The sequence below is a fragment of the Gobio gobio genome (genome assembly GCF_949357685.1).
Source record: "Gobio gobio genome assembly, chromosome: 19".
Lineage (NCBI taxonomy): Eukaryota > Metazoa > Chordata > Actinopteri > Cypriniformes > Gobionidae > Gobio > Gobio gobio.
In genome coordinates, this window is record NC_137112.1 from 25,420,286 (window position 1) to 25,446,847 (window position 26,562).

General features: G+C 38.9%; 1 protein-coding gene across 2 annotated transcripts; it reads right to left on the reverse strand.

The window, feature by feature from the left end:
- Positions 1–1,961: 1,961 nt before the first annotated feature.
- On the reverse strand, positions 1,962–26,562 carry rbms1a (RNA binding motif, single stranded interacting protein 1a). 2 transcript variants are annotated; one of them, XM_079845048.1, is made up of 14 exons: positions 26,253–26,562; positions 19,857–20,038; positions 15,638–15,696; positions 14,614–14,705; positions 10,959–11,116; positions 10,750–10,829; positions 10,511–10,617; positions 10,206–10,252; positions 8,069–8,156; positions 7,912–7,962; positions 7,609–7,719; positions 7,415–7,495; positions 6,703–6,784; positions 1,962–4,201 (listed from the first exon to the last, which is right to left on the reverse strand). In XM_079845048.1, exons 1-13 carry the CDS (start codon positions 26,304–26,306, stop codon positions 6,707–6,709), a joined length of 1,188 nt encoding a protein of 395 aa, XP_079701174.1. In that variant the 5' UTR covers positions 26,307–26,562; the 3' UTR covers positions 1,962–4,201; positions 6,703–6,706. The 2 variants fall into 2 exon arrangements, with proteins under 2 accessions (XP_079701174.1, XP_079701173.1); XM_079845047.1 differs by having other exon boundaries at positions 10,502–10,617.

The following is a 26,562-nucleotide window of genomic DNA, read 5'->3' on the forward strand; positions in this document are numbered from 1 at the left end:
GGTGATGGCGGTATTTAGATTAAAAAAGTTAGATACAGATCTCCTATTTAACACACACACACACACACACACACACATCAAGCACAGACATGTACATCCACACACACTCGCACATACATGCACCTAACCTTCACACTCCCACTAGGATACAGGGTGTGTGTCCTTTCAGCTGTCTTTTTGTGGGGGGGAAGACAGGTGTACATGCTATTAAATGTGAACTTGTCATTAATATAGATCAAGAAGCCAGCGTCTGACAGAATCAATAAGAAAGACAATGAGAAAGAGAGTGAAAGAATTAGAAACAGAGAAAGAGGACTATCACAGATATGCTCCTTAGATTAGAGTTCGAGTCTGTGGCAATTAGACAGTGGAGAAAACACACACACACACAGTCACACACACACACACACACACACACACACACACACACACACACACACACACACACACACACACACACACACACACACACACACACACACACACACACACACACACACACACACACACACACACACACACACACACACACACACACACACACACAGAGTGTAAGAGAGAGACATGTGCAAGGTGCCTGTGAGTCTTAGACATAATCTCCTGGATTTATGATAAAACCAAGCAGGCTGATATTACAAAGGGACCATCGGGAGGGCCCCTCTCAGCTAAAAAGGTGCAAAATGACCTTCCAAAGAGATGACAGCTAAATGTAGCCTTATCTAAATATAGGCCAAAATGCAAATGTACTATGTCAAAGGCAGTAAAGTTTAAAATCAAGGCAAAATACAAAAATGCTGAAGATGTGTGCAAGTTGAGCTGAGGTAGGCTACTGACAGTTTTGTGGCCTAAACTATACCGCCATCTGCTGGTTAATGAATGTAAATTGTAAATTATAACGATTTACAGTTGCTTTAATGACTAGATTTTATAAAGGCAAAGATGAGTGATTGTAACTTTCATGTAGTTACTAGGGTGTAGAATCCACAAATGATATTTTGACCCTGGCCTGGTACCACCTTCAGTGTAAGTATACGATTTGTTTTGACGCCCTACAGCCAGACCGGACCAGACAGACACGCTATATTTGTGAAACCCCTTATCCACAGACATACAGCTACATCTTAATAGACATACGCTGAATTGTATCTAGATAGGCTTTTGATATTACACTTGGTGTAGGCTACTACGAACACCTCGAGAATGACTTGAGAACGAGATAATTAAACAATGGAAACAAACGAGGCACAGAGAGAAAACCTTATTCAAGGTGCCATAAGCTGTTGGCTTTATGGATAAAACCCTTCTGTTTGGCTTTACAAAGACAACTTTCTCGGCTAAAGAGCTAAATATGAAGTTATGGACGACATTATGGCAACCTATATGAATAAGTAACGTTAGCTAACCTAAATGAATACCGTAAGTAGCTAGGCTACTAGAGAGCATCAGTAAAACAAGCGTTCTAAAGATTTTGTGTGACTTACAGCACCACCTGCAGGTTAATGTAGGCCAACGGACAATTTTGGAGTCCATTTAAAGCAACTTTTTAATTTAAAGCTACTTTTCTCAGTGTGCAGACATGACATTATACGTAGCCTACGGGCGAATGACGTAGCTATGTATGCAATTTCCCGCGAAATTCGCCCCGACAGCTCAAAAATATGTGTATTTGAGTAAAGGCAGGGTTTGGAAGTTTTCAATACGTTTTTTTTCACTCTCTAATATTTTGTTAGTTTTGTAACAAACAAAACAAAACAAAACAAAAAGGCTATGAAAAAAAATCAGCTTTACCATAGCTGTTTTTAAGAAAATCAGCTGCTGCAGATGATTATAAATATAATGGCTGATATTCTTTTTAGGACAATCCTATAAAATTACGGTTCATTCCCTTATCACGTGAAGCATGCAGTAATATACTGTTAAATTCCTAAAAATCACAGGATTACAAACCAAACTCAAAAACACAAGTTTGAGCTCTTTTAATTAAACTTTTTTTCTTTTTACAACAGAAAAAAAAAAAAAATAGAAATAAAAACAAACAAAAAAGTCTGGACGTGCAAGTGGCAGGTGTTCAATAAAACAATTAAAAAAATTAATTTCAGCAACAGTCCTGTATTTATACACTGTGTGAATGATTGCTGTTCTGAAACGTTAACTTTTGACAGCTGAAATTAAGACACTGTATCTGTCCAATGAAATTATGATGTGCTGCTTTTTGACACACGTTTTCACCATGATAATATTTAACTTTGGTTCTTCAGATTAGGCCTCTAAACATGGAGAGGCTACAGCAAAGTGAAAAATTCCAGAGAAGGTAGTTTACATGGATTTTTGTGAGGAAAAAAAAAATGATTGAAACAAATGCAGGAAAAATTACACAAGCCTGTATTTTTTTACTGCACTTATCAGGAAGAAAAAGAAGAAAATTAAAGAAATTCTCCACACTATCAAGCTCAAAACATCTCAATGCAATGAAAAAAAAAAAAAAAAAAAAACACCAACAGAAAGACATACAGGTACAAAACATAGATGTTTCTTTAAAGAGGAGGACAAATAGACGCATTAAAGATGAAGTTCTGCATGACACCAGCTCCAGAGCTGGCGCTTTTACATCTGATTGGACAGGATAGACCTGCAGCCCGACCAATCAGACAACAGATACAACTCTGAGGTAGATCAAAGGCCAAGCTGACCTGGACATCTAAATACACAATCACACACAGACACACGGAAATCTGCTTAACTAACTGCAAGACAGACGGATGAAAGGCTTGTTTACAACCATGTTATGAACCTGTGATCAAGTCTTCCCTCCATCCAACTGCTTAGAGATGTTCATGTGTCCACACCTGCGAAAACTAGATTAAAGCGGAGAGATTGACGAAAAAGACACAAACTACCATTCAGTTTGACCAAACCCTATTGCAGTAGTCCATACTATTGTGCTCAATAGTAGGCAGAAAAGGTCTTTGGTGGAAATTGTCATAGTTGCCTTGAAGTATTTATTTATCGAATTGTAACGTTGTTATTATTTATTCAGAAATGCATTCATTTGCAAAACTGTTCTATTGTATGTTTAGAATCTGTTAGGCCACAAATGTAGGTTTCATTTACATTAATGCCATTTTGAAAGAGCTAAAAATATTTTTTTCTTTAATCGACTTGCGAAAAAGTTCAAATTTGTATTCTTGCTCTCTACCTAAAGAAACATTGCACTTTTTTTTATGAGCATCAAATAAATCCTGATGTGTTGTGTAAAAATAAAATGAAGAAAAAAGATAAAATAAATAAAAAAATGGCACTGAAAATAAAACCGCAATCATCCTGTGAACAGATCCACAATATCCCTTTTATTAGCCCCACCCACATACCTCAGCTATCTTAACCCCACCCAGCCATGCCCCGCCTCCCACGAAACCCCACCCACCCGCTCTCATCTCAACATCCACTTCTACATCTACCAAAAGACTTTACACATGAATTCAATGGAAAGAAGACTCATCCACGATAGACACGATATCGGAAACAAAACGTGTTTGATTCAGAGCAACATTAAAAAAGGAAACAGGAAAGCCATTGCTTTGAGAGACAGGAGCAAGGACCAATAGCCAGCAAGCATGGCATCAGTCATTCTAAACCCCACCCAACCTTTTTTTAAAGGTAAATATTTGAACTACTAAAAAGGCAAAGAGTGGAAGACCAAAAAGCAAACAAAAACCTCTTCATTTCGACTGCAACCGTCTTTTTTTTCTTTTCTTCTTTTGTCTGTTTGAGAAACAGTCCATAAAAACATAATAAAAACCATATTTAAAAAAACATCATGCATCGAAAGGTGTCATCACCATTATCATCACTCACTGTTGCTCACAGACATGGTCTGTGTTAAAAGTTCTTGGTAAAAAATAAGGATTTGTCATCTTCTCCTTCCTCTTTCTAGCAAAATAAAACTCTGCTCCCCTTTGTTGTCCGTAGTTGATGTGATATTGCCTCTGTCTTGATTTACTGGAGAAAATGTTTGCACAAGAGTCTTCTGAGGTTTCTTGTTGATTTCTTTTAGTAGATGATTCAATCGTGGACACATTTTCTGGAACCCGAGCACGAGCGTCACTTCCTCTCTGATGTCACTTCCTCTAAGAGAAAGCAAATGTAGTTACCGTAGCAACACTCAGCAGACTGTGTCTGGCTCTGACCTCAGATGGTTAACCTGAAACAAAAAACAACACTATTTAAATATCGAACACTTTGGACTATGTAAGCTGTGTTCCGTGCACTATGTAACTTTTCCGTCCACTAGAGGTCGCCTATTCAAAACAAAGGCATAGTTTGATGAGGCCAAGTTTGAGCGCAGAATCTTGGTCATGTGGTCTCCACCTCACAGCCGGTGGAAAAGAATCGGGATAGGACTCGGGCAGAAATCATGTTCATGGATGCGATTATTAACGTTACTGTAGTATGAAGCAGAAGCAGGAGCGATTGTTAATAAGAAGAACCCAACACAAGCCCTTTATTTTGGCATAGTCGCCGGCGGGACTTTTATTATGCCACAGTCGCCGGCACTATTTCCGGCCACAAGTATGAGGTAACACAGCTCTGTTTATCATATTAGATACATCTGAGTGTGTTGAAAATTATGTTTTGACGTTACTCTGTGCGTTCACTCAGCGGCTGCTATGACATTTGTTGCACACTGTAGTAAGAGTAAAGCGTTTCTGCAAAATAAAACCGGAAACTGAGGGTAACGCAGATATGATGCCATCGACAGGCGACTCCCTCACACGTCCCGGTTCCTTGGTTAAAAACTAGGGTTGGGCAAATTAACGCTTTAACGCGGGTGATTAATTTTTTCATCTTAACGCATTCAAAATATTTAACGCAAATAACGCAGCGTCCGTTTTTATATCCATTTTTGCTTAGCGTTACATGATCATCATGCTCTTATTCATGTAAATGCTTCCAAGCGACAAGACACAAGAGAACGCGCTGTATGCCAATGTCCTGTGTGTGTGTGTCAGTGTCCTGTCTGTGTGGATTGCTTGTGTCAGCTAATCAAGGGACACTCTGAGACACACACACACACACTCGACGCATAGATAGACTCGCGTCAGTTTCCTGCTCACATCGAGTTCTCTTTTGCTCTTGAACAAACAATAACACAGAGGATTTTGAGTATTCTCATATTAGGAGTCTTAAATTAGTTAAATAACGTCTTAAATTAACTTAAAGAGTTGTGAGGAAATGAGATGCGCGGGACAGCGCGTGATATCTGCGTCATGTTCGTCAGCGGCCGCTCTTAAAGTGACAGGAGCACTGAGGATGCCTGTCATTAATGTTCATCACAGAACAACGGGAACAGAGAAAATTGTAGCTTTAATGATGATTCATCTATATTTCATTTATTATTTATGCAGTTAAAAAAAGTTGTTTGATAACTATTACATTTCTGTATATGTATAACAGGGAAGGCTATGGGTAAATATAACATTTATTATTTGGGGTTTATGTAAAGATTGTTCACTTAAGTTCACTTAAATTAAAAGTAGTTTTTTTAAAGCCTAATAAATGTTGAAATTGGGAGCTTTCAGTTATACTGTAATGTAACGTCATTAATGTTTCATAGAGACATTAGTATCAGTGATACTGGCCTTCATTCATAAAAAGATGACAATACAACACATATTTAAAATATGCTGTCTTTAAATTGTTTATACATTAATTTGGAGAGTAACTGAAATGATTACAATATCAAAATATTAAAAACTTAAAATATTAAAAACTTGCGATTAATCGCGATTAATTACAGAAAATAAATGTGATTAATGAGTTAAAAAAATTTTTATTGATGCCCAGCACTATTAAAAACGCAATTTTCTCACGATTTACAAATAGTTGGAAACATTTGGGGTATTGTAAGTACTCAACTGAACAAAATATAAAACACTGGCACACAGTGTTTCTTCAGTGGCACACAAAAAGTAGTTATTTTGTAGAACGTCATAGGGAGTTAATGTGGACATAGTCTCAGCCTCAGACGTCACACCCACGGTTTGAGTTTCAAAGTCGTCATCTGATACCAAACCCCCTAATGGAAGAAGAAAGCCGTCGTGTTTACAACTGTGACAATAAGTGCTTATCATGATCGAGTGAAGTATGTGAAATATGTGAGGTTCACGCCATAGGTCCAAGATTTTTACACTCCGGTCTGTTATTGTAGGGACATCGACTTTACATTTTTCACGCCCCTAAACAAAACGAACTGTGATTGGTTGCTTTACATGTCAGTAAGGTGTCCTCTTGGGCGGTCCTTGGCCAATGAGTCCAGACCTTCTGCCGCCAGTCTGAAGGTCTGGCTACGCGAGACTAATGTGGACAGGGCAGTCTAACTACAAAAATGCCAAAAAGTACCATAAAAGTAGTACACTTGAGTATTGCTTTCCTAGTCTTCTGAGGCCACAAAATGGCTTTGTCTTCAGTTTAATCTGCTGTATCTCTAAAATCTCATTCATATATCAAAAAAGGTTTGGACGTCGATGAGAGCTCAGTATTTCCCATTTACTTTCAATGTATGGGAAAGAGCACTGTCAACATTCTACAACTTCTCCTTTTGTGTTCACAGAAGAAAGGAAGTCACATGGGTTTGACAGCACATGAGAGTGAGTGAACAGAACAATTACCAACACAAGAATAACAAAAATGATAATCAAATACCGTTTTATTGCTTGTTGGGTTGGAAAGAGTACGATGAAGCATCCGAGGAGGACACATCTTGTGGCTGTACACCACTTTCCTGCTGAAAAATCAAAGAAATTTCAAAATTAATTCAATATTTTGTGAAATTATTCAATAAAATTTCTTAATATCCTTAAAACTGACTAAATTCACTTTACCAGTGCGAGTCGTTTCCAGAGAATATTACTTAAAGTCTAATCTTTCTTAATATTTTTCTTTTTATAATATAATATATGCATTAAATTGATCAAAAGTGGTAGTTAAAATATTTATAATGTTACAAAAGTATCAAATATGTATCATGGTTTCCACAAAAATATGAAGCAGCACAACTGTTTTCAACATTGATAAAAAATAATAAGAAGAAATGTTTCCTGAGCAGCAAATCAGCATATTACAATGATTTCTGAAGGATGGAGTGATGATGTAATAAAAACATATTTCAAATTGTAATAATATTTCACAATATTATTGTTTTTTCACAATTTACTGTATTTTTGATCAAATAAATGCATCCATGGCAAAATCTTACAAACCTCATCATTTTGAACAGTAGTGTAAATATGATGAATTTAACAAGGTTTATGCTTATAATTTGGCAACAAAAATAAAGCCATAAACTTCAAACATAGCAGTCTGTGATACAAATGACAACTATAATTGTCATTGGTAACCTGAGTGTGGGACTGACCTCAGAAGGGATGGCAGCGGGCTGAATGTGGGCATACTGAGGGATGTAAGCTCCTGGCATTGCTGTGTTGGCAGGAATAAACTGCAGGAGAGCAGAAATATGTGGCTTTATTAAAAACACAGGTGTTAATATTACTTATTAATTAGCATATAGGCTTGTGCCATATTAGTGCAATCTGTGTGATAGGATCATACGGTTGCAGTGCCTCCCAGAGAGAGATGGCCCATCTGCTGTGTGAGGGGAGCCAACATAGCGGACGGCTGCAGTGACATGGGATGCTCCATAGAGGGTGACAGAACAGCTCCCTGAGTCAAAAAACAGAGAGTACAACCATCATATTTGAGAAAGAGCACATCTGCACACTAAATAACAGAGAAATTCTGCCCACAATAGGGCAAACACGGAAATACTGTGTGAACATGCACACGTCTTTCTGTTTGAAAGGAGAGGTGAATAAATATAAAGAGATAAAAGGAAAATAAACATTTTGGCCTTACTGGGTGTTGCATGATGTAAGGCTGATGTGGCATCCATGAAGGATTCTGTACCTGGAGACACAAACGCAGATGTTAGCAAGAAAGCAGGTGCTAGTCAGAAACACTCACATCAACACAACGTGAGCGTGAAGTTGAGGGAAGTGAAGAAGAGCAGTACCTGGTATGTAGAGATGGGAGAGATGTATGGAGACACTCCTGGCTGAGCCATTAACCGGTTCCCCATAGCATAAGGAGCAGCATAGTACCTGTAAAATCACATTATAATAAGGATACAATGTTTCTGAGGGTGTATACGACATTTGCGCTTCATTTTACGAACTTGTGTTTGATTCTGGAATGTCCTATTCAGCAATGTAGACATATATATATACACTTATATTGCCAAAAGTTTTGGGACGCATGCCTTTACATGCACATGAACTTTAAATGACATCCCATTCTTAATCCATAGGGTTTAATATGGAGTTGATCCACCCTTTGCAGCTATAACAGGGTTAACTCTTCTGGGAGGGCTTTCCATAAGGTTTAGGAGTGTGTTTATGGGAATTTTTGACCATTCTTCTAGAAGCTCATTTGTGAGGTCAGGCACTGATGTTGGACGAGAAGGCCTGGCTCACAGTCTCCGCTCTAATTCATCCCAAAGGTGTTCTGTCGGGTTGAGCTCAGGACTCTGTACAGGTCAGTCAAGTTCCTCCACACCAAACTCGCTCATCCATGTCTTTATGGACCTTGCTTTGTGCACTGGTGCGCAGTCATGTTGGAACAGGAAGGGGCCATCCCCAAACTGTTCCCACAAAGTTGGGAGCATGAAATTGTCCAAAATGTCTTGGTATGCTGAGGCATTAAGAGTTAATTTCACTGGAACTAAGGGTCCAAGACCAACCCCTGAAAAACAACCCCACATCATAATCCCCCCTCCACCAAACTTTACACTTGGCACAATGCAGTCAGGCAAGTACCGTTCTCCAGGCAACCACCAAACCCAGACTCATCAGTCGGATTGCCAGACAGAGAAGCTTGATTCGTCACTCCAGAGAACACGTCTCCACTGCTCTAGAGTCCAGTGGCGGCGTGCTTTACACCACTGCATCCCCCGCTTTACATTGCACTTGATGTAAGGCTTGGATGCAGCTACTCGGCCATGGAAACCCACTCCATGAAGCTCTCTATGCACTTTTCTTGAGCTAATCTGAAGGCCACATGAAGTTTGGAGGTCTGTAGCTATTGACTCTGCAGAAAGTTAGCAACTTCTGCGCACAGCATGCACTGACCCCGTTTTACATGGCCACACAATGATAATATAATATAATACCACTAACAGTTGACCGTGGAATATTTAGTAGTGAGGAAAATTTCACGAATGGACTTATTGCACAGGTGGCAACCTATCACGGTACCATGCTTGAATTCACTGAGCTCCTGAGAGCGACCCATTCTTTCACAGATGTTTGTAGAAGCCTGGGTGCTTGATTTTATACACCTGTGGCCATGGAAGTGATTGAAACACCTGCATTCAATGATTTGGAGTGGTTTCCCAATACTTTTGGCAATATAGTGTATATCAGATCCCAGGGATTGTCGAAAGTAAAGACGCACCTTTTACTCACAGTAGGGTTAATTTTATACAGTTTGTTGGTCGTACACTGATCCCATTCATTTAAGGAAAAGGCAATACTAGAATGCATTGCGACTAGCTTAATGAAAAATTCCCTCAAAATGGTGCAGTCGTCAAGAGAAATGTTATAAGTACTCTTAATTTTCATTCAACACTTAAGAGAATCTATTCAAATAGTTCTGTATAGTTAAAAACAAACAATTTTACCCAATATTTGTGTATTTTTATGTATATTAATTAGAGTATAGATCCATTAGCTTAGCAACATGCTAATGTCAATCAACTGTGTTTTAGTCTCGTGTGCTTCACATGAGCCAATGTAGAGAGTTTCAATTTAGTCAGGATGCTGCAGATCTAAATGCAAGTTTACAATCAGTTGTGGATATTTAACCCCACCCTCGCGCAGACGTTTTAATTTGTTACTTTTTAAAAAATGTAATCATACATGACCACGACTGGACTAAAACAAGGGAACTAATGAGTACAACCTGGACTAAAACAAGGGAACTAATGAGTACAACCTGGACAAGATTAAACTAAAACAAGGGAATGAATGACTAGGAACAAATTCTCTTTTCCACATGTCATTTGCTGGGCTCTGTAGAATAGCGAAGAAAATACACATTCAAACTGAAAATAAATGAGCAATTGAAGACACATTCAATCAAGATGTTCTTACCCATTCTGAAGGGCGGTATTGGGGTCATAGGTCAAGGTCATTCCGCTCTAAAGAAAGTAAAATAAATATTGGTTTCGACCACAGCTGGTTTCATACACATCATAAAAGCAGCTTCACTATAAAACTGACAGTTAAAATATGTCAATAATTATATTTAATTAGAGTACAATAGTAACCAAACAAAGGATGACGTATGATGTCATGCAGGAATGGCTCATTCCTCTTCAAGGCGCAAATACACACCCATTCACCTGCCGTCTGCACCGCACACATACACAATTGTAAACAGGACTTACTAGTCTCACCTCGGCGTCCCGTGTCCAGGTTCGTCCGTTGGGGACATATTTAGCCTGACTTTGTCTCTTCTTCTGACCGCCGTCAGCAAACTTACATAGCAAAGGCTCTGATGCACCTGTAGCACACACACACACGCTTCACTTACAGTACTGAAGACAAAGACTAAATAGCTTATAGTCTGTAGCCTTCATATAGCCTATATACGGATTATAGAAACCACCACATGAATTTTGTGCTGAATTCTCACCCAGCATCCCAGAGGAGGACTTAATGAACTTCCCGTTGAAGTGAGAGATCACAGCATCGCACTTCTCTGTGGACTCCATCCTTGAAATAGAGCGGAATAAAGAGAGAAAATTATAAAAAAAAACATTCACTTGCATGAACAGCGTAAATCAGACCACATTTCACACATGAACACAGACATACACACACAAAATCAGTAGTCTCACTGACCTGGCAAAGCCCACTCCCCGGCTCACTCCATTAGTGTCGCGAAGGATTCGGGTGGACACAACCTGTCCAAAGGGTTTGAGGAGGTTCTCCAGCTCCTGCTCATCCATAGACACGGGCAGGTTGGACAGGTACAGGTTAGTCGGGTCCTGCTCCTGTTGCTGTATTCAGAAAACATGGAACACACAACACTATTTAACACACGTAATTAACCGTCTTTCATATATCTATTCAGCTGATATAATAACCACTGTGAGGCCTGAGTGAGTCCATCCAAAGACCTTTATGTAATGGTCAAAGCAAACATTTTTTGTTATATGATTTTTCTGTTCGCTCATAAACCTACTGCTAGGCGATTAGCCTGTTAGCTTAGCACACTGGTAACTGATTATCCTGCAAGCTTAGCATACTACTGTTACCCCCGGTTTCACAGACAAGGCCTAAGCCTAGTTCCAGACTAAAATGCATGTTTGAGCTGCTTAACTGAAAGTAACTTGCACCGGCATTGCACATAAGGCATGTTTATAAAAGCGAATTAAATCTCCTAATTAAACTAAGGCCTAATCCTGCCTTATTCTAAGCCCTGTCTGGGAAACCAGGCATATAAATGGTCAATTTAAGTATTTGTTGTGTTTTTTTTGCTAACCTTAAAAGCTAACCGTTGCATATTGTTAGGTAATTAGCCAGCTAGCTTAGCATATGGTTAAAGTCACCATGAAATCAATATTGCCAATTCTTATTTATTTACAGAATGTTGCAGTGCTTATTATAAATGATTTATCCATACACATCATTATTTTTTTAATTCATGTGCACTCGTAATCTGTAATAATAAAACATTAACCTTCCCTCCCCCTCAAAACGGCATCTGTTCTCTTCATAGCGCGAGGGGGGGGGGGGGGGGGGGGGCTAAATATCCTCCACGACTGATTGCAAACTTGCATTTAGATCTGCATTTAGTTAGCAATGCCTACTTCTTATAATCCAATCAATTCCCAAAGGATGAAATCAAATCCTGCCCTACATTTTTCTCATTCCAGAAGCCGTTTCTCTCTAATATACATCACAGTAGGGATGAAAAGACTGTCGCAACTTCAGTTTCAAGTCGACTTTTAATGGTTGGCCTGCAAGCTTAATATACTGCTAACTGATTAGCCTGCTAGCTTAGCAAACCATGCCTCATTAATTTGGTGCCTTAAATAGAAATAGAAAATCACTTTGTGGTGTATATATTCTTATCCATGACAATATGTGAATGTACACAGAAACTATAAATGTCAAATCAAATAAAACATTTGTAATTAAAAAAAAATTCCCCAGTTAGCTTGAAAGCTAAATCTTGCTTACTGCTGTGCGATTAACAAGATATCATAGAAAACTGATTAGCCCATAGATATGTATTCGTAGATGCCACATTCCACCGCTCCAGACACGCTGGCGCGCACGCCATCTTGCAACGGTCAGCGCGTCGTCACTCACAGTAAGAACCAATGATGCCACAACATTGCGCAGCTTCTAGTTGTGAAACCGCCGAGATTTAAATTCCTGGGATAACCTTTCACAGATGAGAATGTGTTGGTATGTGTTTTTATATGTATTAACTCAATATTACATGTTTTTACTATGGTACTTTTAATGTTTTTACTTTTACCATGGTAACTTTTTAATTTTGTGTCAGCTGACCCCTTTGTCTTTTCGTATTGTGTTAGTTTAGCAAAAAATAGCCTGCTAGCTTAGCTTTTTATGTTTAATTAATTTGGTGCCTTAAATAAAAAAAAATGTAATCATGACAATGTTAATGTATTTAAATTACATCAAATATCACATATTACCAAAACTAACGGTCAAATTAAGCATTTGTCATTCTAAGTTCTTTATACTAATAATCTACTATTTAGTATTTAGCATACTGCGAGATGACTTGACTTCTAGTTAGTATACTGTTAACGGATTAGCCAACTAGCTTAACTATCTATCTCTGATTAATTTGCTGCCTGAAATAAAAAATGATAGAAAATCACTCTGCATTTAGTCATAATCATGAAAAAAGTTTAAAGTATTTAAATGACTCCACATATCACATTATATCGCTAAAACTATAAATAGTCAAATTAATCATTTGCCATTCTATATTTTTTTCCCAGTTAGCTTAAAAGCTAACCTCGCATATTGCTAGGGTATTAGCCTGCTAGCGTAGAATACTGTGGACTGATTAGCATGCTATCTTAGCTATCCATATCTGATTAATTTGGTGCCTTAAACATTTTAAAATGACACTTTGGTGTTTTTAATCTTAATCCTGACAATATGTTAATGTATTTAAATGTGCGCTGTGTAAATTTTAGCTGCATCTAGCGGCGAGGTTGCGAATTGCAACCGCCCACCCCTCCCTTTCAAAGCACATGGCTACGGTGGCCAACACAGGACGAAAATGTCATCTGAGACAGCAGAGAGTAGCTAGCGTTCTGTAGAGCAGTTTGTCCGTTTAAGGCTACTGTAGAAACATGGCGGCGCAAAATGGCGACTTCACTGTAAGGGGACCTGCAGTGTATGTAGATAGAAATGGCTCATCGGTTCATAATGCAAGGTTTTTTACACCACTGAAAACATAGTTATGTATATTATATTGCATATCTGTCAATAGATCCATATGAATATTACACACTGCACCTTTAAATTAACTATAAATGCTCAATTCTTTTTTTTTAGTTAGCTTATAATCTATCCTTTGCATAGTGTGAGGCAATTAGCATGCTAGCTTTAAATGTTAAGTCTGTTAGCTACCACTACCACTCAAGGATAAGTGGAAATGCTATTATAATAACGTAAAAGATATTGTGAGAATTTAGTCGTTCATCCTACAGTTCAAATAATAAAGAAGCAGGTTGTCTGAATAAGCTCAAAACCAGCATTTCTCAGTGCACTCCGATATCATGACGCATTGCAATTCTATTCTTCTTCTATAACTAAGCTATACCATCTATTCAATCATTTTTCCATTTGTATAGAATCATGTGCCCAGTGACTCAAGGGTGAGACCTTCAGGCGGTTTATACTCTCTCTCTTTCTATGCTGTGATGTGGGCATAAGTACTTTGTCAAGCTACAATACAATTTTGTACTCGCCTCTCAGCTAACAAGGACACACGATACACTACAAACTGGATTTCAGTCTGATGTCTGATTGGCTGAAGGCAGAATCTCAGCTCGCTATTCTAGATGCCTCAGCAGAAATGAGGGCGGGCCAGGATAAGACGTCAACATTCCTCAGCATGTATACGTCAAACATGTTTACACGGTACACACACACACATACACGTACAACAGGGAAGTGGAAGAGTAATATGCTGACAGTGGGGAGGAAGAGGAAAAAGAGGGCAGATTAAAAATTGAAGATGCAGGCAGAAAAAGCAAGCAGAACCTAGGAGAAGGTCACAGCAGGATTGTTATACACACTCCTCTGTGGTGCAAAGATACACAGGAAATGTATGTGTGTGGCTGGACGAGAAAAGAAAGAGAGAGGAAACGAGGGAGAAACACACAAGAAAAGACACCAGAGGTTAAATTTTTTATGTTTTAGATCGACATTTTCTGAATCGTGCTCACAGACGGGTCATGAACTAGCTAAAAGGAAGTAATATCAAAAATGGATAACTCACCTTGGCCATTTGAGCCTGAACTCCGTTGGTCTTTAGTGCTGTGACGGCTTTTTGCGCGGACACTGGACTGTCAAAATCCACAAACCCATATCCTACGTAGAAGACACAATGCTTTACCACATACTAATCTACAGCAAAAAGCTTGACCAAACACACATCTTTAAGCATTACGTGACTAGTATCAAACTACACACATACACAATGGTACTAAATGATTACCATATTAATAATGTATCATTATATTTACATTACCGTTCAAAAATATGGAGTCAGTAAGATTTTTTTGCATTAAAGTGATCAAAAGTGACAGTAAAGACAAGTTACAAAATATTTCTATTTCAAATAAATGCTGTTCTTTTGAACTTTCTATTTATCAAAATTGATAATAACAATAACTGTTTCTTATCAGCATATTAGAATGATTTCTGAAGGATCACGAGATACTGAAGACTGGAGTAATGATGCTGAAAATTCAGCTTTGCCATCCAAGGAATAAATTATATCATAAAATATATTGAAATAGAAAACGGCTATTTTAAATTGTAATACTATTTAAAAAAATACCAGTCAGTTAAGAAAATAGCACATTATTTAAATTTTAAAAGGTCATTGCACTGTATTTTGGATTATTTTTATTTTATTATTATTATTCTAGTGCTGTCGAATCGATTAATTACATCCAAAATAAAAGTTTTGTGTTTACATAATATATGTGTGTGTGTGTGTGTACTGTGTATAGTTGAATACACACACATACATAATATAGAAATATTTACATTTACAGGTTTCTTAAAAATATGCATGTGTGTGTTTTTATATATACATAATTATACACAGTACACACATATATTATGTAAACACAAACTTGTATTTTGGGTGCGATTAATCGATTTGACAGCACTATTCTATACTATATATTATATGTAATATACTGTATGTATTATTGTGGCACGTAATATATTATATTGAATGATGAGAGAGTGTTCATTTCGGACTCTGGTTAAAATAAAATGACATGACAAACCTTTGCATTTGTTTGTAGTCTTGTCAAGAATGGCTTTGGTGGACACGATTTTACCATATCTGCTTACAGACAGGGAGAAAGAGAGAAAGACAATGAGAGAAGACGTTAAACATGGGCTCAGCTCACGAGTCAGTCAATGTGTCAAATGACACAACAGCACAGGAGTTCACGACCTGAAGGACATGAAACACAAGATCTACCATAATCCATGAGCTGAGTAAAAATAACACTACCCAAAAGAGCTCTCAAAGTCTGCTTGACACGCATTTCATTCAGAAACAAAGAGCCACTTGTGACAGAATCATCCACCGACACTTGATGCCGACGGCCCAGGTGCTTTAGAGTCACTGTGTGACAGACGAGGATTGAGCTGCTTTAATGGAGTGTCTATGTGAAACCTGTTATTACAGCGCACAAATCACCACGGTTCAAAGGAAACGCTTGTCTCAGCGCACACGTGTGTGTGAGAAAAGGAACTCGCCATTAATGGTGCAGTGAACAAGGGATAAACACTGAAGTGAATGCATACTAGCGTGCTGCTTTCTGCATGGATTATCTTTGCATAATTCATACAATTTCACACATCTTTATACGCCGTTTTTTTAAAAGTAGTATGCTATGCCACATCATGCCACATGACCTCATCTTGTTGTATACGTAATTCTCCAAGTTGCGTCCAGCATTTTATATTTGTTCATTTTGAATTAAATATTTTTTTGCAAAAAGACTGATTAAATAAAGAATTTTTTTTTTACTGATTATCTGTCACACTGGAAATGGAATGAGGCATTGCATTGTGGGATATACTGTACCTAGTGCAGTTTACATTTGTCAAATGTAACAGGTCATAAGAGCATTCAACGCATACAAGACATTCACATACTAATATGCACAGTACACACATTTCCTATTGCAGAAACAGTATGAGAATATGCTATTGCAAACACAGCCCATGTGTTTCTTATTTCAGATTCTGACTAAACGTGGGAATCAAACCCGAATCTTCCACACCAGCACCAAAGCACATCTGGAACGACCATTCAAAAGTTTGGGGTCAGTAAGAGTTTTTAAATGTTTTTTAAAAGAAGTCTCACCAAGGCTACATTTATTTAATCAAAAATAAAATTTAACAGTAATTTTGTGAAATATAATTACAATGTATTACAATATATATTTAATTGCATTTTATTCCTGTGATAGCAGCAGCCTTACTCCAGTCTTCAGTGTCACATGATCCTTCAGAAATCATGCTGATTTGCTGCTCAAGAATTTTTTTTTAGTTGACAAAACTGACACATTTTAAGTAATCTGAATTGTTTCATTGTTTTGAGTTTTAACTTATTTCTTTTCTTTAAACTAACTTAATATTAACTGAAACTGAGCTCGGATTTCCATTTCCCAGCATGCTTTGCCGTGACACTCAAAATGGAGAGTAAATGCTCAAATTAAGTGTTATATTATGTGTTGAAACGTTAAATTTCTTAACTTAAAAAATTTGATGTAACCGATTGCCTCAAAAAAAATTTGTTTTCCCAACTTATTCGGGTTTAACAGTGTATAATTAATGTTTAAAATTGACAAAACTTCATAGAGACATCAGCAACTGTATTATTATCAGTGATACTGTCCTTCATTCATAACAAGAATGAAACAAGTGTTTAAAATATACTGTCTTTATGTTTTTTTCTCCATTCATTTGGAGATTACGGGTGAAATTTTAACATTATAAAATATATTATCGTGTTTAAAAAAAGTGTGATTAATCTAGTTATTTTTTTATCAATTGACAGCACTAAAATGTATAAATGTCTTTAATGTCATATTTGATCAATTGAATGTGTCCTTGCTGAATTAAAGTATTCATTACTTTAAAAAAAAAAAGAGAACATTCTTACTGACCCCAAACATTCGAACGATAGCTTACGCTAGCTGCTAACACCACAGCTTCGATATGACCGCATTTCATGTGCTTGTAGACTGAAAAATAAATTCACATTTCTCCTGGCTTAGATTTATTGATGTCTCTCTCACGAAGGCTGTGCAGGAAAGAGCCGTGACAGTAGTGCTGACTGGGAAAGGGCTGTTTTTCATTCCCCTTCACTGAGGGCTCCTTTTCCAAAGCTGAAATTTAAATACGCTCATATATTTATAAACCATCTTCCTGCGCCATTAAAACTCTGGCTTAGAGGAATAAATATTTATTCAGTGTGACGTTTAGCAGAGCTGCAAAGCAAACACTAAACAGCATTTTGGGGGCGCGTCCTGGGCCGGGTCACAAGGGAGGGAAAAGCAGAGCCAATCACATTTCACACACAGATCACAAGACTCCACGCGCCAGAGGACCGCGCGACCTTGGCCTTGACCCATGCGCTCCAGCGGGGAGGCCCCATTTCCTGCCCCCACCGGCAGAATTCCGTCAGCAGCTCCCAGAGCGACGCTGTTTTTCTGCCTGATGCGGATCAAGGCAAATCAATCCGCGGATCTGCCCTGAACGGTCACTCTCTGTGATTAAAACGGCTCCGGAAGACAAGGTTATTACAATGTCACTGCAATACCTCAAAGCTGAACTGACACATTCCTCATGGTTTTAACCAAAATCTGCGGTTGCGATCATAAGCATGAAGTCGGTGGTGCTGTGTATAGTTATAATGTACATATGACCTCAGCTTCACTTTTAGCCAGGATACTAGCCAAGAGGATTATGGGCCCCCCATCTGACTCTTTACAATCAATTTGAAGGATTACCATGGTGATGACTGGTCTCCCGGGGGCAGCGAGGGGTAAATTAACCCACAGTGGGAATGTATGAACGGAATACATGCTGGATCAGGACGGCTCTGCACAAACAAGCACTCTCACCGATATAAACACGCATACACGCATATGTTTGTATGAAATATAAACACGCATATGTTTTCTATGAAAGTCAGCATGATGACGGGTGAGGGGGTCCATAATAACACTACCAAATATTCCATTGTGTTCAGCAAGATGAAATTAGTAACCGCAATAACAGCAATATTTTAGGGAACTTGCGACTTTTCCTGCTCCAGTAACTGCTGAATCATGGCTGCTGGTCTAATTCTGCAGGCAGAACGGCTGCTAGGAACCAACGGATCACAAACAAACACTCATTGGTCTGCGTGTGTGTGTGTGTTATGAGCTTCAGAGAGTGATGCGTGAAGAACTTGTGTAGTAGAATAGCTAGAGGAGAAAGCCCTGATATGAATAACCGACACTTGACTTTAAGAATACCTCATTACACATTCATGGTTTCTACAAATACAATCTAATTCTTTTTCTGCAATGCTATGATAAAACTAAATAAATACTAAATAAAGTCAACATAAAATGAAATCCCTATCTATAAAGTTTATAAAGACATTTTAAATAATGTTCAACAACTGGTGAAGAAACTACATTTCCCGACGAAATCTCTTTAGTGGCCACCCACTCTAACAAAGACTTCTAAAAATCCCTTTAGGGAAAAAAAAAAAAAAAGAGCGGGAAAAAGTTGATGGGCACTTTTTACTTTCCCTCCAAAATTCTCAATTCTGGTAATTAACATACACTTTTCATGATCCAGTCAATTCCTGATGGACAAAGTCAGGTTCCATGCTATGATTTTTTTTATTGTTGAACATCCCGTTTCACTCGGAAAATACATCAGCTTACAGAAGAAAATTAGCTGCGTCATTTTAGGTTGACTTTAACATAATAAATGTTCTTTTAAAATTGTAACGCAAATGTTTTTGGAAGTCAGTTCAAATAACGAGTAAAGAAAGACATCCCGGGTCACATTTTTAATTGAGAAAATCTTCTGCACTACATTTTTTTGTTGAATATCCTTGCTACACATTAGACTTATCCAAGTAAAATTGGTTGTGAACACCATTTCATGCAGACTTGATGAGAAACATGTGACAGGCTATAATATCACTGACATGATTGAGTTGGTTTTAAGTGGTTATTAGTGGTATAGTCTTGAAAAAGCTGATTGTGGTGGATGTTTGCAGGGTAAATAGGGGCTCATGAGGGCTTATCCCATAACTTGACCCAATTCTGACAATCTCACACATTCAAGCTGTTAACAGACACCAGCCCTGCTGTGCTGCAGAATTTCACACCAAGAGGAAAACAGAATAAAAACTGTATTTATTTGGTTGAACATACATCCGGGACAGTTATTGGTGATATTGTCATGACAGCAAATACTCACGGCTGGCAGAGTTTGACCAGGTCATGATCGGTGGTTCCCGGCGGTAACCCGCGGATGTAGAGGTTTGTTTTGCTGAGTTGCTCCCAGCCGGTCGTGCTGCTGCTGCTACTGCTGTTGTTGGTGCTGCTATTGGTGCTCGGGCTGGGCGGGGCCATTGGGAGGGTGGGCGGAGCAACAGGAGGCTGTCATGGGAATGGAACAGAGATTTCATTGATTTGACAAATGGAAATGCATAGAAGATGACATCACATAACTGAAACTTCCAAAACAAACCAGGGACAAACTTCTCTTTCTTCTACAGCACCAAACTCTAAATGAGTTTCTTAAAAAAAAGAAAAATAACCACAATACCGGCAACTCCATTCATCATGATGATATCTTTAACTCTATAGTGAACTGGTCTTATTATTACACAGTCAGCCATCGTCAGTGAGTCTGCCCACATCCACAGCTCCCTACAGTCTAATTCCCATTAAAGCGAAGCACAAACAGGCCTAGAGGCGCAGTCGGCCCTTCAACTCTCATATCAGTCCAATCTACGCATTCTTCCAGAGCTGAATGTGTTAGGATTATTTCTCTGGATGAAAGCCCATACAACTTTGGAGACATTCCTAATGCAGCATCAATTGCTTTCAACGCTTGCCACATGGTTGTGTGCAATGATTAAAGGGATAGTTCACCCAGAAATGAAAATCCTGGCATCTTTTCGCACCCTCATGTCGTTCCAAACCCATATGGCTTTTTTTCGTCAGTGGAAGAAAAAAAAGATATTTTGAAGACTGTGCTGGTTGCTCTTTTCCACGCAATTAAAATGAACAGATGAACGTAATTTGGCAAAGGCTGCGGTTATTTTATGCGCAGCTTGTCAGTGAAACACGGCTCTGTGATCAGTAGTAAATGCTGAAAGCCAGAGGGCGCTCTCGTGCAGAAACATCAAATATGCCCAGCAGAAGTACGATAACGCACGTCATTCCAGGAAATCCCTACGGGCATCATACTATCGCTGTAGCTGAATAAACAGAAGATTGAAATGCTTTGACTAATAAACACACGACTACAACAATATATGGTTGAGTTCTTCAAGCCTTCTCGGGTATTTTCATGATAATAAAGTATATTTATACTTTAATGCTAATCGACATAGCCATTATCACTGTATATAATACTATGAAATGATATGTTGTGTGCCTAATTCTGTGTAAGAAGCCACATCATCTCACAGAAGGATGCTCAACTGTCGTTATGAAGTGAGTTTAGAGTAAAAATATGTTATTAAAAGTTGTCTTTTGTTGGACAAGAGCATCATAAATGCTTCTCATGTTTGGAAAGGTGTTTGACGTGTGTTGACTTTTCATATTCATGTTATAAGCAACTCGCAGTACTTTCAGATTGAACAGCATTTACTACTGATCAGAGCCGTGCTTCCCTGACAAGCTGTGCATTAAAAAAAAATTGTAAACAATAAAAATAATCACAGCCTTTCAATAAGCCAAATCGGTTTAAGTTAGCCTGGATGCCAGCCGAACTTAGCCCCGCCCACAACATTTGAGGTTGGGAAGTTCGGTCTGGAATTGATCCGTCGTAGAGCAACTATGTCCGAACAGGAGCTGTTTGGACCAATGGAATTGTCAGGATGGGCTTTAGACGATGATGGACAGATGATAAACAGTAATGTAAGCATCCACGTCACCAAAGAGCGCTTGGGTTGAATTTGTTCTAATCCTAAACGGAGAACTTGTTCGTATATGCATTCACCTTCACCATTTCTCTCAGAAATGCTGATCGTGTTGGTAAGTACTCCGTGTATCCTTAAATCATTTTTTACAAAACCGACAAAGATCGTTTACACTCATCTTCTTCTTCTACTTCTTCCAGCATGCGTGCAGACAGGGTTGCCAAATTTTCACTTGCTACTCAAAACTAGCCCAAAATAAGCCCAATAGCTTTCGAGGGGGGTTCTCTGGATATGTTTTTTTGGCAGGGTTGCCTGCTAAAATTCGCATTCCTGGGTCTAAATATCACATAATTGGGGTCGCTTCAACCCGCAGACAGGGAAAAACAGTTGAGTTCTGTTGACATTTGACAACTAATGTTATGCGTCGCTCCGTTGCTCTGATTGGTTGTAGGTCTATCCAATTGAGGTCTTTCCTGGTTCGGTTGAAACACGCCCCATAATCACAGCCCAATGGCACAGTATCAGACTCATATTCTGACTAGAATGGAGTATGACGACGTCAGGCTAAGTTTAAGTATGATTTCAAGTTAATTGCGATTAATCGTGCAGCCCTACATAAATGTATCATTAAAGTGGTCCATATGACTTAAACGCTACTTTTCAAGTCTTCAGATACCATAGCTTTGTTTGAGGAACATACAGAAATTGAAATGGTGAAATCTTAAGACTCTCCTTGCGAATGAATCGTGTGATTCTTTTCTCAAACCAGTTCAACGCAAACAGAAAACCCCGCCCCGCCCCACAGCCGATTCTAAAGATTTCATTGGTCATGTCAATCACAGTGCTGACTGCCTAGTCCCTAACCTTAGTAACCCTAGTATCGCATAGGTAGCACATCATGTAGATAGTATTACTTTTTTTGGTAATTGAATCCCTCCATGATATTTAAACACTGTCTGAACTTCTCTTGACTGGTTGAGATTGAGTTGACCAATATTGACCAATGATATTGACTACGGGGAGAGTTTGCACCTAACCGATAATAACGGTGAGTAAAGGTCTGTTCACACCAAGAATGATAACAATAAAGATAACTTTAACAATAACTATATTAGCTTCCACACCTACGTGTGATATTGTTCTTTTTATTCTGAGCACAAGCTGCAGTTTTGACAATCCTCCGCTTTAAATGCTCAAGCTCTTTAAAGCAGGATGGATTCTTGTTACGACCTGCGTTTCTTGTACCTATATTGTTCTGTGTTTTCTCTCTCTCTCCCTGTTCCTTCTCGTTCTGATAAGTTGTCCAGTGATGGTGTGGATAATCGTCTTTGGTCGTCTAGTTGAGGCGTGGACTATATAAGGACGCTGCCGACATTTGACGAGGAGCTCATTGTTGGTTCGGCCGCAAACGGGTTGAGAGCTCCTGGATCCCTCCTCCGGCCGATGAAATTTAAATTGTTCTAGTAACATGTGTGTTTGATTATCAATCGGAGTGATTTGTTGTTGGGATTCCAATACCACAACCCATTTCTTTTTATTATGTCCCTTATAGAGTCTTCTCTAGTCCCCTAGACTCGGGGCGCAATAATTGGGGGCTCATCCAATTCTTTTTGATTTAGAAATTCTTCAATGCTAATTGAGAAGTTTGCGGCTTTGCTGGTGAGTACCACTTATTTTCTCTGTTTTGAGTGGCAGTTTTTTCTTGGGTGGTGGGAAAGTTGTAGCCTGGTCTTACCAGACTCTCGTACATTTCATTTGTACAGAGAGTCTGGCCACTCTCCATTGACAAGCGTTAACTTCCTTGAAGGCAGGTACTCTGCCCAGAGCCACTCTGGATCTGCCATAACCAATCGCTAACGTTTGGTCGTGACGTATGTCATCTTAAAACTAGCGCACGTCATCGTTCTCAGCCACTCCCTCTGTTCGCTGATTGGACCGGTTAAAATTTTACCGGAGAAAACCAGAGAATATAACGCAATCCCAGACGGAGTACTGAAGGAAAATGAAAATTGAGCGGAAGTACATAGGAGGGCGGAACCAGGATAGGGAAGTGGTAGGTCGACACATATGGAATTTAGTATTGAAGCGTTTAAACAGGCTCCTTTACGTGAATTGTGGCATGGATATTTGTGGCATGGACTCTGCTATTCTTTAACATTTTGAACGCTTTTTTTATCTTTATCATTAAAAAGTTATAGTTATCATCCTTGGTGTGAACGGGCCTTAAAGGGATCGTTCACCCCAAAATGTTGTCATTACTTACTCACCCTCAAGTGGTTCCAAACCTGTATGAGTTTCTTTCTTCTGTTGAACACAAAAGAAGATGTTTTGAAGAATATTGGTAACCAGACAGTTGACGGCACCCACTGACTTCCAAAAATACTATGGAAGTCAATGGGTGTCGTCAACTGTCTGGTTTGGAACAATATGAGGATGAGTAGCCTAAATGATGACAAACATTTTTGGGTGAACTATACCTTTTAAGTCATGATGGAATTTTCATTTTAGGGTGATGCATCTAAAAAAAACAAAAATGTTCTGAGAATTTAGTGAGATATGCGAAATTTATGCTTGTATTCACCTTTCAGTGCCTGTTGTGTATTCGGCTGGGGATTGAGTTTGACTCAAGAGTCTCATTACCAAACCGCAGACCCAAACTCACCACAGAGGCATGTTCATTCAAACTGAGAGTTGCGATTTCTCCATAAATCTGCTTTAACTGAGAGGAAGGAATGTTTTCCAGAGAAAGATCACATGATACAGGAGCGCTCTGGGATACAGGATGTGTGGGCCTCTCGCCCACCCCGAGCAGCGGCCACCACAGCCCACATCACTGACTCACTTCCTGTTTCTTAGTCATTCATTAAAACGGCTCCATTTCTCTCAGCCGGCACAAAATGGCTGCCTGTTAAACACCAGCGGGTAACTGTTCACAGAACCAAACCACCACAAAAGTGACGGCAAAACCTCAAAACGTCAGACGCGGTTAAAAAAGACAGTAGCTCTTTCAGCAGGCAAACTATCGTATACATATATATTTATATTTGCATGTAAAACTGAGCATGTCATTATGTGTGTGTGAACACCTGACTGTAACTCAATTAGGTTAGTGGGAGTTCTCCGTTTTTGACACACTGACCTATTTCCGCATGAGCGACTCACACTTGTGCGCTGAAGTGAAACTGGACATGGACCCATAAGCTTGTTAGCGCCTGTTAATTACTGAGGCAAGAGATCAAGCCACTTTTCCTTCTACAACAGCATGGAAATCACATGATGATTTAGGGGAACATATAGCAAAAAAGAAGGGATGATTTACAGGAAGAACTTGTCAGAAAAGAACTGAGGAAGAGCTCATCCACAAAATGAAAGGAGAAAGTTGAATAAGACAGATGGAGATCCTGTCCTAATTTTCTCTTCAATCTGTCGATCGACTGAAGATGCTAACTTTCTTCGGTCTTTCTTTTTTCTTTCATGATGAAAATGTATTGATTTTAAGTGCAGTATAAAAAGTACTCAAGGGAACATGTCCAGTTTTATCAATAGGGAAAATAACAAAGTCAAGGGAAGGGTAACTGAGACATAGAAAAAGCAATGGGAGAGGGATGGAGGGGGGGGGGGGGGGGGGGAGGGTCACATTCAATATCCAAGCCATCTCTCATACGTCGGTGTGTCCCTTGGGTCCCGAGCTATGCGCTGTAGTCATCCTAGACCATATGGTTCCTATAAACTGTGAAATCCTGAAGCCCATTAACTTCTGCTGCCTCTATCTCAAGCCATCACTCTCAGCTCCACCACATGAGCTCCTATGCAAATGCATGTGTAAATGTGTGATTTCATGCAGAGCATGTGTGTGTGCGTATGTGTGACCATAAATTCTCACGTTTGAAGATTTGGAATGTATAGAGTAGACAAGCAATGTTTAAATAGAATTCCGCAGGCCACACCCACTGTTGGCCCACCAATTGCTGGAAAACATGGTATTAACTCATGAATATTAATTAGGCAGAGATTCTTCATAACACACCCAAAAATCTACTGACACAAGTTGCCATGGGAGACTTTAAAGCTTCTCTCATTCTCATCTCCCTTCACACATTAACACCAAGTCTGCTAATGTTCCTCTTTTTAAAAAGACAGTAACATTATATTACTTCACAAATGTAAGTTATTATGACAGGAATTATTCAGTGAAGAACATTTCTAGTGCATGTATATGATAAAGAAGTGTTAATAAAAATGAAATGACACTTTATTATGGTCTCATCTATTTCCAGACTCACTGTGACACCCAAAAAAAGCAGGAAAAAACACTTTCAGTTCCGTCAACACTATAAATATTACACTGTGCAACTATAGGTCGAATGAGGTGGTGTTGTGTAATACACCAAATTAACATAAATGGATATGATTCATATAAAAAAAATGATAGAGCTGCTTACCTAGAAAGCATTTTTAGCATCATGCGTGCATACATTTTGTCCATCATATTTCGAGTCAGCAAAGATTTTTTTTTTTAAAACGCCACAAGCACCCTAAAATGCTGTCTATGTAGGCAGCTCACTTGATATTGAAACACTGCCGCTGTGCGTGAGCGCGCGCGCGCACGAGCAAGAGGAGTTAAATACATTCTGTCCCAGGTAAAAGGATCTACTGACCCACTGTGAGTCCATCCTGTAGTCTTTACCATCACTACAACTGCAATGCCATACTTTACCTACCTGTTTTCGATATGACGAAGTTCTCAGCGGATTGGCCGTATTTGCGAAGATCATCCTGTATTCCCCTGCGTTATGTGACCCAACGATGAATTAAAAAAATCTACGTTACTCTCAAAATCAGTTGATATTAGGTTACAGAAGAGAACTGTAAATTTTCCACATCGCACACTTCAATGTTGGCTTCGGAGTGAAGTGATAATCCGTTCTTGAGCAGATAAATGCTTCTGCTAAATAAAAACCTCGCTCTTGATCGATGGTTTATTCCCACCTTGGTTCGTCCGACCAGTTTCAGTAATTCGTCTGGTTCATT

Coding starts and splice junctions, on each gene's coding strand:
- rbms1a (XM_079845047.1), bottom strand. CDS start 26,306: ATGATCTTCGCAAATACGGCCAATCCGCTGAGAACTTCGTCATATCGA. Junction 10,618..10,749: donor GTCCTCCTCTGGGATGCTGG/GTGAGAATTCAG, acceptor TGTGTGCTACAG/GTGCATCAGAGCCTTTGCTA. Junction 8,157..10,205: donor AATACCGCCCTTCAGAATGG/GTAAGAACATCT, acceptor GTGATTTTACAG/GTACTATGCTGCTCCTTATG.